The 13789-nt window shown below is 43.4% G+C and overlaps 1 protein-coding gene across 1 annotated transcript in view; it reads right to left on the reverse strand.

Annotated features, from left to right (window-relative positions):
• Positions 1-13789, reverse strand: part of itga3b (integrin, alpha 3b) — a 51203-nt gene that overhangs the window by 18723 nt on the left and 18691 nt on the right. Inside the window, exons 2-6 of the mRNA XM_035748973.2 lie at positions 3460-3587; positions 2321-2403; positions 1329-1578; positions 1086-1184; positions 554-758 (exon numbers count right to left, since the gene is read on the reverse strand). Coding sequence (XP_035604866.1) covers positions 554-758; positions 1086-1184; positions 1329-1578; positions 2321-2403; positions 3460-3587 — 765 coding nt within the window. The remainder of the gene's footprint in view (positions 1-553; positions 759-1085; positions 1185-1328; positions 1579-2320; positions 2404-3459; positions 3588-13789) is intronic.

Raw genomic sequence — 13789 nt, forward strand, 5'->3', positions numbered from 1 at the left:
AAAGGGCAACGAAGCCTATGACGTGCTTTATATCTTTTGGCTTGTCTTTTGTTCAGCCAAAATATTTTCTTGACAATGTGTTATAATCTTTTTCTCGGACATGCTGACAGACCATGAACACAAATGCTCAAGGTTTTATTCATGTATTGTGAGAAATTGAGAGCACACATGCCTCAGCCATAATGTCATGTCAGATACCGTATCAGAGGTGGTGAAACGACGAGGACAGCCGCTCCAATTCAACCACTACAGTACAGTATTCTCGGCATCACTGGTCAGGTAGAGCGTCTACTCCAAATAGTAGAGGTAAACGCTACAGATGACGGGCTATCGGTAAATGTGCATTTTATTGAGTGATACAATTCAAACTCAATCAATCCCGTATCAAAAGAATAACAAACTGTTCTCAATACTATTCTTAAAATATTAGCATATGCTATTCTTTTGCCTCTGAGTTTGCTATTGTTTTGTTCTAGATAATCAAGCTTTTGGCATATGGCACACCGAGAGACGCACTAAAGCTGGGGATTTCCTATGGACAGTGATGACATACTTGTCATTGTTGAGGTCGGTGACAGCTAGGCTGTTCCCAAAGTACGAGCCCACTTGTTCTCCTGGGATGATGAACTCGGTCACCAACGCTGTGCTGCCCTTCTTAGCCAGCATCACTGAGCCCTTGGATTCATCTCTGGGAGACCCCGTCACTACCGTGAAGTAGTCTTGACTCAGCAGCTTCTTGTCCTCATTGACAGAGTAACCTGTGGTGTTAAAACAACATTAAAACAATGTTACAGTACCATTTATGGCAGGTAGGGCTAATCATCGCCCTTCTGCACAAAGGCCAAAGGTAACTTCCTGTGATACAGTTGCCACTATGCTAAACGGAGCGCCGCCATCTAGATAGCATCGGTAGTTCCCTTTTCTAGTTCTCTTTCAATTCATACGTTCAAAAAGATGTTTATCTTTCTGAATGGGGGAGTGGTTATGTTTGAGAGTGTTTTGAAATGGAAGAACAAGAGACACTCCCTTACAGTAAGCTTCCTAGTCTACCCTGTTACCCTCTACTAGCCAGGTCACTGATATACCCATGTAGCTGTATCGTCTGTTCAGTTGCCCAAAGTCTTTGTCACTTGAGTCCCACGCGTTTCCTGGATCAGGGTCTCTCCACGTTACATGAACGTTGCCTAGGTAACAAAGACAAAAGAAAACAATACAGTTTCACATGAACTTTTAAGCCATGACCTTCCAGAAACGCATCCAGAAGAAGCCTTGTTTACTATGTTACGTCTAGTCTATGAGACCGGGATGTAACTTCTTTTGGTGCCCACCTTGCCACACGTAGCTGCCCACAGAGCCGATGTAGACGTCCGTGTCGGTCATGCCCCCCGAGATGCCCATGTTGCACAAGCCCTCCAGCTCCATGTCGAAGTTGGGGTTGCACACCTCGTAGCTGTAGTCCTGCCACTCGTCGTTGGGGTCGAAGGTCAGGTCATTGCCCCTGACGTAGCACTTCCCCACCATCCGCAGCTGCTCCTCCGCGCCCCCCCGCACCACCTTCACGTAGCGATGCCCGCAAGCCTGGACACGAATTAGACATTACAACGCAGGAGTAACTTTTTGTTCTAGTAGTGGTATAATTGAGTAAATTTGACATCTTTTACAGTAGCAGGTGTAATAAGATGAGTTTGCTGTAAAACCTTAGTGCCTATGTCAAATGTAGGTAGGGCTGCTCATTTGAATTTCCTGTCTTTATATGTCAATTAGAACATCGTTTTTTGTATTTAATATTATGTCTTTATTGACCAAACAACAACCTTTTCTGCCCATACTGTTGCAATGTGGTCATATCACTGTAGTGAATCCTGAACTGTCAATGCAGCTGAACCCTGGGACACAGAACATATGCAAACTAAATACATGGTCAAACAGCAGGCCAGAGACTCTGAATATGTGACCTACAGTATGTACTAACTTACCAGTGTTTTTCATACTGCATGTATATAGTGTATTGTGTTTGTGTATTTGTATGTAGGTTTCACAATGGACAATAAAGTATATCGCATCGTATATTGTATCGTATCTAGTGTCTAAGCCTATGCTTTATCTATGGTCTTAAATTGACCTTATCTTACCCTCACATGGCTAGCTTTATCAGGAACAAACTTGATGTCCATAACTCAACTCATAAATCATGAACCGATGTCACTGTCAAAGACAGATCTGTGCGAAATGTTTTGTTATAAGCATCTAGTATCTCAAGATAGGAGACGGTCCACTTTCAGTGAGGAAAGAGAACCAAAGGGTGTTGTCCCACTCTCACCAACACTCGACCCCCTGGCAGGTCTCTCTGGCTGGCCACAGTCACTCCCAGCCACATCCCCTCCACTATCTCAGACGAGTCCGCTGTGGGAGACACACATCGCACTCATTGCTTTAAAAGGGAATGCTTTATCTTCAATAGAAACATAACGCTGTGAACCGTTGTCTTCTGCGACTGTTAATTATCATGACCGTATAGTCACATCAGAAGTGATCAATAATAAGTTACTGGTTGACTCAATGACAAAGAATGAATCGTGTATTCAATGAAATTAAAAGACTATAAAGCTTCCAGATGTACTTTTTTTTTACACTTACATGAAAAGTAGCAACAGAGCAGACATATACATACGACAATGTCTGACTGTTATTTGAAACTTAAGGTTCCAACTGAACAAACCCCAAAATATAACCACAGGATGTTCATCATGAAAGTAAGACACCTAGCAACAAAACCAGCAGCAGTCTCATCCAATGTGGATCAAGCCTGAACAAGTGTAAACCCCAAAAATGTACAGAGACTGACTAACATCAAAAAGTGCATTATCATTCTTACTTTCAGCCTCTGAGGCTATAATTGCCTCCTCGGTGAGTCAGTCTACCGTAACCTTTAATTAAGACTAATTCAATATGTTCCTACTTGGAGCATGTCTTTCAGAGATGACAGAGGCTAATACTTGTTGGTTGGGCTTAGCCTATCAGGGCAGAGGTAAGGGTTTGGGAAGCGGGGGAATTTGTCTAATTTGATAGTCTACCTTTGGGAGCAGGAGGTATTCTGCTTGGTCTGGAATAAGTATGAGATAGCTAGACCTTGATATCAAATACAGGCTATCCTACAGTGTTTTTAAAAATGTATTATTTTAGATACAGAGCAGTGTCAGAAACTGACAATAAATGCTTTGGCAAGTTTGTATGGATTGTTTTTGCAATTTTGAAAATTCCACATAGAAAATTCGACTCAAGGGTGAATCCCCACAGTAACACATAACATACAAAGCATAATTCAGTGGTTCTAACAAACACATCCTTATCTAGCCACCTAAAGAACCTCCCAACCAAGCCCCATGTCACCCATTCAACCAGGAGAACCATTTTATATAGAGAGGACACTTCAATGACAGTGAGAGTGCCAGTACTTACTGGAGCTGACCAAGTCCATCCTTTCACAGTCGTTAAGCTCTGTGGTGACAGGACAGGAGTAGATGGCGCCCGTCTCATTGACGTTCCTCAGAGCCAGGGATTTCTCCTTGGGTGCTCCTGACAGGAGACTGAGTACAGACAGACAGACAGACAGACAGACAGACAGACAGACAGACAGACAGACAGACAGACAGACAGACAGACAGACAGACATAACAGAGCCATAAAGTATGTCAGGTTTATAATATAGCCTACTGTATATCAACATGGGCATTCATGACAGGAACTATAATTCATGGATATTCACGATTAGGAACTATCACTCTAGGAAGTTGGAACTATTTGATTAAGAAACTATTTGATACAGCAAAACTGTTATTGTTCATCTTGTACAACAACTTGGGACACGTAGCTAGAGATGTTTGAGTTCATTTAATGATTTGGTCAGCCTTCTCTAGCCTACCCTGACCATGTCTTCCCCAAAACCACCCACAAAGCCTCTGGGCTGGGAGAGAGCAACCACATGACCTTTAAAATTTCTCAGAGGGAGGAGATCAGAGTGTGGGGGAGCCAAAGCATGAACCATGGTACAAGTCTGGACGCAACAGACAGCGGCTTAGGGAGCCAACCCTGTCTTTTTCTTCACTCACCCGGACAGCCACAACATTAGCACCAGGGTCAAAAAGCTGTGAAGCAGCCAGCGTTACCTACAAGGGAACTGACCCTGTGGCTAGCCGCAGCATTCACAGTCAGCATACGATTTATCAAACCTCATTTGTATAAATTAACTAAGTATGTAAGCATGAGATACATTTGTATGAAATATGGTTAGCGATTAGCTAAGATGCTAAAAATGAATCAATGTTGTCAATGAAGAAATAAAGCACTGAGTGGGACTAGGGTCTGTTGTGAACAGTCCCAGCTCAATGGTCAAAATATCCTACTCCATTGCTCAATTTGACTTCAAATGGTTCATTTTCCAAAATCAACCTTCACAAAGTGTTTACGGGAAGTGGGTTGAGTGTTTTTGGTGCCTTGAGTTAAAACTCAAGTCTCACACCCATGTAAATATCAAGTCTCACACCCATGTAAATATCAGGGTTCATACCTCACTGAGAAGTAAAAGTAAATCCATTGCACTGAGTGGAGAGATAGGAGCCGCCCAAGAAGAAACACAGCCTACATTCAAGGAGAGTGCTCTATGTTGAGAAATACAAAGAGAGTTTCAAAGTAAATGTCTTAAGCTTCTGAGGGGAGTGGCAGGATTTAATTTGAGGTATAGGCATTTGAAGGGAGGATGAGATAGTCCAGGTGAATATTTCAAAGATGTCCAGACGTGATAAAAATGACTCAGATAACATACAGTTCACCTTGTGAGTCATACTGGTGAAAACATTAAGGGGTAGTTTTGTGTGTATAAAGTGGAGATTGTGGACCGTGTGCCTGGCACCACCAGTCCTACAAAGGCCTCAGTGTTTATTCACTTAACACGACACAGGATGGCTAGCCGACCTTCCCAAACGCCTACATCAGGCACCCTTACTGCTTATCAAAAATAGCATATGCCATTTCCCAGATGCTTTCATCCAAAGTAACTTACAGTCAGTCATGTGTGCACACATTTTACCTGTGGGTGGCCCTGGGAATTGAACCCAGGCATTACAAGCACCATGCTTTACCAACTGAGCCATATAGGACCCCATTAGAAAGGTGAACACAAACAGCAGTCTACACATAACAGAACTATACTATGTCATACGCCAAGGGGGTTTTCCTGGTCATGTGACCTGAGGAGGAGAAACCTCCTGTCTCATGTCACACAGTGACAATGTACAGAAGTCTCCCACTACTAAATGGACCAAGGTAATTCAGCCCACATGAGACTATACAATAAACATGGACCCGAAATAGATATAAAGACAGATTACTGATGTAAGGGTATCCTGCGCCCAACCGTTACAGGAATTACTGGCATCCCCTCTCCCGAGAACATGGCTCTGACATACTTCAGCTACAACAGCAATTACTGCCTCATCTGAAACAGCGATGGGAGACAATTATCCCTCCTTTCTCTCGATGTGCATTATCAGCCATTAATGAATTACCTTGCCTGGGTGATGACAACCAGGGCCAATGTGGCCCAGGTCTGCACACTGTGCACGACACTGTGCCTCTTACTGGGACTTACGAGAAGTGTTCCCACACACAGTAGGCTCCTTAGGGAGGCAGAGAGACTTTGGCTCTGGTGGTCACTCTGTAGCCAGGCTGTATCTGAGATTCCACAGACAGTCGCAGGACCGGGACCAGACAGATATGCTGTAGTAGGACCCAGCACTAGGTTTAAAGGAAGGAGAGGAGAGGCCCATTATGCAGCAACAGGGTTGTGTGTGTGTGTGTGTGTGTGTGTGTGTGTGTGTGTGTGTGTGTGTGTGTGTGTGTGTGTGTGTGTGTGTGTGTGTGTGTGTGTGTGTGTGTGTGTGTGTGTGTGTGTGTGTGTGTGTGTGTGTGCGCGCGCATGCGCATGCGTGCGTGAAGAGAAGAGTCAGACACCTGTGTGGGTGTGTGTGTGTGTGTGTGTGTGTGTGTGTGTGTGTGTGTGTGTGTGTGTGTGTGTGTGTGTGTGTGTGTGTGTGTGTGTGTGTGTGTGTGTGTGTCCACACACTGGAATGTGCAGTAGCTTGTTTGAATATATGTCTGGCTGCTAAATCTTGAGACAAGGCCACCCAGGGAGATATTCAATTGAAAAGTCACACCAAGGGTGAATACAAAGACTTATGGATAAAGTCTAAATCTATAAATGACAAATATGGGGCTTGCTATTCCTGTGGGAAAACTCAACACCATTTACATGGATTAGCCGACCTCGACAATACCCGGGAGACAATAGAATTATAGACCTTTGCTCATTGTGATAAAGTAAACAAAACAATACACAAAACACTGGATTCATTATTGTTGTCCAAAGCTGTGAGGAATTGGGGCACAGAGTTCACTAACCGCTAATCTGGGCAATGGGAAGCTAGGGCCAGTGAACTGCTGGAATAGCACACTACCAAACAAAAGTGGATCAGTTTGACCTCATTCACAGACCCGTCTGTGAATTCCACAAAACGGAATGTCCTCACTAGCCCTCATCTCCAGTACTGCAGCACGTGGGTCACCTTTTGTTTATTTTGGCAATTCAGCCCTGCTGCTAGACAGACTTCTCACCCATAACAATTCTTACATGTAGACCACAAGAGGTTGGGGGCACCTTACTTGGGGAGGACAGGCTCATGGTAACTGCTGGAGCGGATAGGTGAAATGGTATCAAACAAATGGTTTCTATGTGGTTTCATTCCAATCTCTCAGATCCAGCCATTATTATGAGCCGTCCTCTCCTCAGCAGCCTCTGCTGATGTAGTCATGTTTTTGAAAGTCCCCTGTAGACAACATAGAGAACATGTAAATAGAGTTACTAATCGGTTTCATTTAATTAAAGTTGCTTTGCAGATTAAAGTTGGAATCCATAGTGGGGAAACAGCCACGTCCTTTTTTAGCGATATTACAACAACAAACTTACCTCAAACAACGAACCCCCCCCTCGGACATCATTGCACATAAAACAGCAGAGTTTGTATTACGATCCTTTTTTATTACGATGATGGATGCTCCTCTCGTCTCCTCTGTTTCATAACCACTGGGCGACCGATGGCCTGGTTGCCCCTTCCATCTTTAAGGAATTGTCACGCACTGACCTTAGAGATCCTGTTTATGTCTCTATTTTGGTTTGGTCAGGGTGTGAGTTGGGGTGGGTATTCTATACTCTATTATTTGTATTTCTATGTTTTGGCCGAGTAGGGTTCGCAATCAGGGACAGCTGTCTATCGTTGTCTCTGATTGAGAACCATACTTAGGTAGCCCTTTGTTCCACCTGTCTTGGTGGGAAGTTGACTTTGTTTAGGCACATAGCCCGTTTTTGTAGTGTTTATTGTTTTGTTCGGTGTCTTTTTTTCCAAATAGAAAGAGAAATGTACGCTCATCGTTTGTAAAAAATAAAGTACACAAATAGTCTCCTTATGAGCATGTTGTGACATTGTTGTAGCTATCCTTATAGATGATAGATTACACACAACCCTCAAAGTCTCTCAATATAAAACACCCACTGTATCCTGTAAGCAGTTGAGCTCAAAACCAATGGAAATGTTGTCTATTCTTGACCTTCACTCTGATATTCTCTCGCTTATTCAAAATGAAACAATATGGCCACCCATATTTCCCACTCTGCTCATCACCTTTTAATAAACAGTCTCAACTCTCTCTCTGGATCAGGAACAAGGTGGTTGGAGCTGCATTCCAACTCAAAGGACATGTTGAAATGTGCCCCTCTGGCCTTCCTTAACCAAACATTTGCTGTAGATCACAAGGTGCGTCGCCTCTGCATTCTTGAAATGTAGGGCTCTATTCAATCTGTGTTGCTGAAGTGCTACAGATTCCGCGATAGAAACGGTAAGGTCATTTCAGATTGTGTGCAGCGTTTACTGTGATACAGTCTCTGCTTAAAGCGGGAACGCTGCCTTTACATGTCGACCGCGCTGCAAAGCCGAACCTCCACGATGCAGATTGAACCCTTTAGAGAAAAAAAGAAGTTGGAAAGAGGAGTGTCTGAATGAATCATATTCTTATCAAAATGGTTGCAATAATGCGATAACCTTTTCCACGAAGAGTTGCTGAGTCACAGATGACCATTCTATGCCAGACTTGCATAAGACAAGGTGTCATCTTAGAACAGAGGAGGGAGAAAGGAGAGAGGGGTAGAGAAGAGAGGGGAGAGACAGAGAGAAAGAGAGAGGAGAGAGAGAGGGCGGGTGGGGGGAGAGGAGGGGATGGGGGGAAATGAGAAGGGAGAGGTAGAGGAGAATAGAGGGGAAAGAGAACTGCATAGCCAGACAAAGGAGAAAGTGACACTACAAGCAAGGCGGAGGGTGTCTTGTTTTGGTAAACAATCCTCTGTCTTCCAGACACCTAAGCCAACACACTTCCAGTCGCACCCCTACAACATGTTGGAATGGGGCCATATACTCTCCTTCACTGCCGATTCTCTCCCTCTTCAGCTTCAAATCAAACGTCTTACGCTCTTTGAATACCTGGTTGGAAGACATCGTTCTGTGGAAGAAGATCCTACTACAACCCCAAAAAATTGTTTGAATTGCTGGGTCATCTCTCCTGTTCGACTGAATGCGGCAAAATACTTCAAAGACAAGTCCAGACTCCACACAGTGCCAATGAGACAGGTCTACAAAGGAGCATAGTTCCTGTCAGGGTGCATCCATCTCTCTCCAGTCAAAACAGTGGCGTGATAAGGTATGACACAGGGCTGGTGGAAATAGACGATAGCCATCGGCCCAGCTGGACTGGCAACCTGCCCGAAGAGCCTGGAAGTGTGAGTGGGTGTGTGTGTACGCGTGATTGCATGCGTGTGTGTGCTAATGCCTGTGCCTGTGTGTGTGTGTGTGTGTGCGTGTGCGTGCATGAGTGAGTGTTTGTGCATGCCCGTGTGTGCGAGCATGCATGTACTGTATATGCAGGTGATTGATCACCTGTCTAGATAAGCCCAGGGAACCTGTTCGTCATGGGGACCAATAGCAGGTCTGAGATCAGGCTTACAGGGCCCGCATAGCATTGAGGTTTACATGATAACCCAGTGTTCATTGACAACCAGTGATGTGCAGTCAGGGTAGTAGGCAGAGTAGGAAGTACTTACCCTGAGATAAACTAATAAAGAAAACAGTTACGAAAAGCCAAATAAGAAATACAATTATATATTTTTTTAAGTCCCTATTTTTGGATATCTAATGTCTTTTCTCAATGATTATGGTGGTTTTTATGCTACAAAAATCCCCAAATGTGCTACAACTGCACCAGAAGGCGCCAGAGCATCCATGCCTTCCTTTCCAGCCATTCAAATACATTCAAATCGTTGACAACATGGCTGTTCCTGAGTCCAGTCACTGTTAACGGACAGGGTCAGCATTAGCGTCGCTGCTTCGCCTAGCTTAAAGTAGCTTCATTGAGGCTATTTCATATTTGGCGCATGCATATTGTCTAAACAATGTTGCGTGGGTATTTCCTGGGGTAAGCTGTGCACATTTGGGCATGTCAACATAATGTGGCCCTCGCTTCCCTTGAACTTAACAAAGCTAGCTAGCTAGCAAAAACAATCTGACAAACGGACACTAATCGCACCTCAAACTATTTTCCAAGTTGGAATAATGTTTGAAGCGCCGTTTGGAGAGTTCGAAGAGTGGAACGCCAACTATAATGACAACTATAATGACAATACCTGACATGACAAGCAACCACCATCTCCCTCACTGCTAGCTGTCAGGCAGGCGAACAGTGAGTACTGGACTGTCCAATTGTCTGAAACGTCATTACCAATTAATACTTTTTACACAGACTTTTACACATCTTGGACATTTAATGTTGCTTTGTGGACATAATAGGAATGGGAAGGACTTTTTGTGTCCATGTGAAAATGGAACCGAAGGAGAACTTGGGGATGTGTCTCCCTGCTGTGTGCCTGCAGAATAAAATAATGAGGGTTCTGCTGTGACTTCTACAATGCTGTCACGAGAGGTTCACCAGACTAATGGACTTAATTTACAAGCAAAGGTAGGCCTAAATGCATTTTCCTTTGCAATTTGCAGGTTCGGCTACAGTTGAATCATGTTGAACTATCAAGCAAGAATTTAGTTTGGATTAGATCCTTTTTTTAACATTTTGAACTGCATTTTTCAGTCATTTCGATTGTCGATATGGACATTTCATTAGAACCTTATGTATTATATACAGTGGCAAGAAAACCTACGTGAACCCTTTGGAATTACCTGGATTTTATGACCAATTTATGCAGAAATCCTGGTATTTCCAAAGGGTTCACACACTTTTTCTTGCCACTGTATGTGTGTGTAAGGATATTCTGTGTGTGTTTGCACACAGCGCATTGGAAGAATTGTAAATCCATTGTGAAAGGCTAAGGAGTTTGAGTTACGAATTATTCGGATTAAGTGTGTCCATATATTAGTATTTTAGTGGCAGCTATCAGTTGTAACTGTGGATGCCACATTGGTCTGTAGCTGAGCTGTTAAGCAGTGTGTATTTTTTTTGATGACACAGCAAGACACAGCAAACAACACAACAACTAGATAGATAATGTAAACAAAGAGCAAGGTAACAGTACCAGTGTGTGGGCCTTGAAGTATAAACCAATTACATTATAGACGAGCAGTACGACCAGATCGATTCCTGGAAAATATTGTCGTTTGTCCCGCTAAACTAATAAATGGGGCAGTAATACTGAATTCAGCTCGACTCAATTATCAGATTCGATTTTGCATTAGAACAAGGGGAACGAGGTTTAAAATCTATTTGTCTCTTTGTAATGGTGTAATGACTGCTTTGAAAGAGCGGTAATGTTGAAATGCTAGCTACAGGAATAGTCCGACTCTACACTAACTGGAAAGGGACATCCTGTCCTCACTTGATATGAAATGTTGTGTGTGTGTGGGTGGGTAGGTGGTTGAGAGAGAGAGAGAGAGAGAGAGAGAGAGAGAGAGAGAGAGAGAGAGAGAGAGAGAGAGAGAGAGAGAGAGAGAGAGAGAGAGAGGAGGAATACTCATTTTCTGTGTCGGGGGGGGGGGCTATTTGAACACAACATTCTCTGTAATTGATGTGTTTTCAGCAAATATCTGTCTTTTCTTTGTAAAGCACACAAACCCACGAGGGTACACATTGCTAGCGGAATATTCACGGTGTGCACACCTAGCTGTTAGCACATTCTTTGTGCGCACACACATAGCTTTTAGATGAGTCGTGACAAGGCAAACAGTTTATTTGAAACAGGCTAGTTGAAACACCTGCTGCCTTTGGAACTGTGGTTAGTCGGCAGACAAACACGCCTATAACATTATTCACCTCCTCTGATCCACTAGGTATCAATGCTGACTTAGTTGACTTGTTCCTTCCAGATCGTTGTGAAGCAAAAGGCCTTAACATCATTAATACATGGAAAATACACAAAAGCACTCACGTTATTTAATTGAATGACCCTATGCAGATAAGAAACACTGAAATCATGCTACTTCCACCAGATATGAAAGTGATGACATCATCAATGCACTCAGTAGTGACTTCCATTCACTTTGTGAATGATCCCTGGATGTTGAATGGTGTTTACTGGTGAACCACCTACTATAAAATAGTCGTTGTTGTGGCAGCATGTGGCTGAAATACAGTTTCTCATTTAAAAACTACAAGAGATAGCAGTGTATAGATAGTGTACAACTCTGTAACTATAACAGGATATAGTCAAAATAACATCATATTTTGAAGGTGGATGCTAGTTTTCTGGTGGATGCTAGTTTTCTTGCAACCAAAAACCAGCCAAAGATCTTTTTGAACTCGATAAACCCACTGAATAGGGGTCTAGATCAAATTTCAGCTAGATATCTCCAGGCTAGCTGACTGCCACTGATGCTTGGTTGCTGAGGGGAGAGTTGGACAAGCATTTTGTTGGCTTCCCCCTCTCACTTCTTCTCCAGTCTTCTCTTTCCAGAGGCACTTTTCACATCACTCCGCTTGTCAAACATCTCTCTTCACAATGGTGTCAGACATTTTAGACAACATTCCAGGAGACACTTGGATATGCATACAAGGCAATGGACACGTCCCAAATGGCACCCTAGTCCCTATATAGTGCACTATATAAGCAATAGGGTGCTATTTAGGATGCATCCAATGCGTCCAGTGAAAGCCGGGGATACAGGAAATTAATTAACGCATCATTGGGATCAATGTCAACAATGCCTTGAGGGGTCCATCTAATCGGACAGGAAATACACATGAAGAATATGTGCGTTTTAATACGGTGCTGTACATCACAGGAGGAAATGACACACTATCCCCCTGGCACGGAACAAAGACATGTTTGAGGAACAGTTCATGTTAGGCCTCGCATGACTGGAACATTGAATAACCCCCTCTGGTTTCTCTTTCACACAGTCACAGACCTGCACACGCATGCACGTGCATAGGCCTACACACACACATACATACACACACACACACACACACACACACACACACACACACACACACACACACACACTCACACTCACACACAAACACACACACACACACACACACACACACACACACACACACACACACACACACACACACACACACACACACAAACACACACACACACACACACACACACACACACACACAAACACACACACACATGAACACACACACACACACACACACACACACACACACACACACACACACACACACACACACACACACACACACACACACACACACACACACACACACACTCACACACAAACACACAAACACACACACACATGAACACGAACACAGGGATGTAAGAATGCACACACACACTGTTTTTTTCTGGTTCACTGAAAGTCAGTAGACCAGACCCAGCTGCTATTGCATTGATGTCTATGGGAGACCCACCCTGTTAAGTAGACCGGAACTGAATATTTTTTCACTTTTCTTTTCACTTTTTTCAGGCTGTGTAAGGGCCATTCGATCAATAAGGAGAGTGATATGGGGCCGCATCAGATGACCTGGCCTCCACAATCCCCCGACCTCAAACCAATTGAGATGGTTTGGGATTGTTGGAGAAGCATTCCTCATGAGGCTGGCTGAGAGAATGCCAAGCGTGTGCAAAGCTTTCATCAAGGTAAAGGGTGGCTACTTTGAAGAATCTCAAATATTAAATATATTTTGATTTGTTTTAACACATCTTTGGTTACTACATGATTCTATATGTGTTATTTCATAGTGTTTATGTCTTCACTATTATTCTACAATGTAGAAAATAGTAAAAATAAAGAAAAACACTTGAATGAGTGTATCCACACTTTTGACTGGTACTGTATATTAATTTATCCACCATCATTGGTGTCACCTTCTTAAAGTCCAAAAGCGGATGCCGCGTCACAGTCTCTTTTCCATTTCCTGTGAAAACCGCATGCATCCGGTTTATACCGGCCCGCTGAGCGTGTCATTGGTCTAACAGTGACGGGAGAGCAAACTCTCATTTGGAGCCTGTGAAATAAGTAGAGTGTGGTTGTTCACTCTATCATAATACACAACGTACGTTTTACAGTAACAGTCAAATGTGACAATGGCCTGACAACAGGCACTGAATGTGGTTTAAGCAGGGACTGAATTCCATTGACATCAATGGTTTGGCCCTTAAAGCACTGGAACACCTCACTCCACTATGCCTCACACGTAAGTGCTTTAC

Source organism: Oncorhynchus keta, chromosome 3, assembly GCF_023373465.1.
Source record: "Oncorhynchus keta strain PuntledgeMale-10-30-2019 chromosome 3, Oket_V2, whole genome shotgun sequence".
Classification (NCBI taxonomy): domain Eukaryota; kingdom Metazoa; phylum Chordata; class Actinopteri; order Salmoniformes; family Salmonidae; genus Oncorhynchus; species Oncorhynchus keta.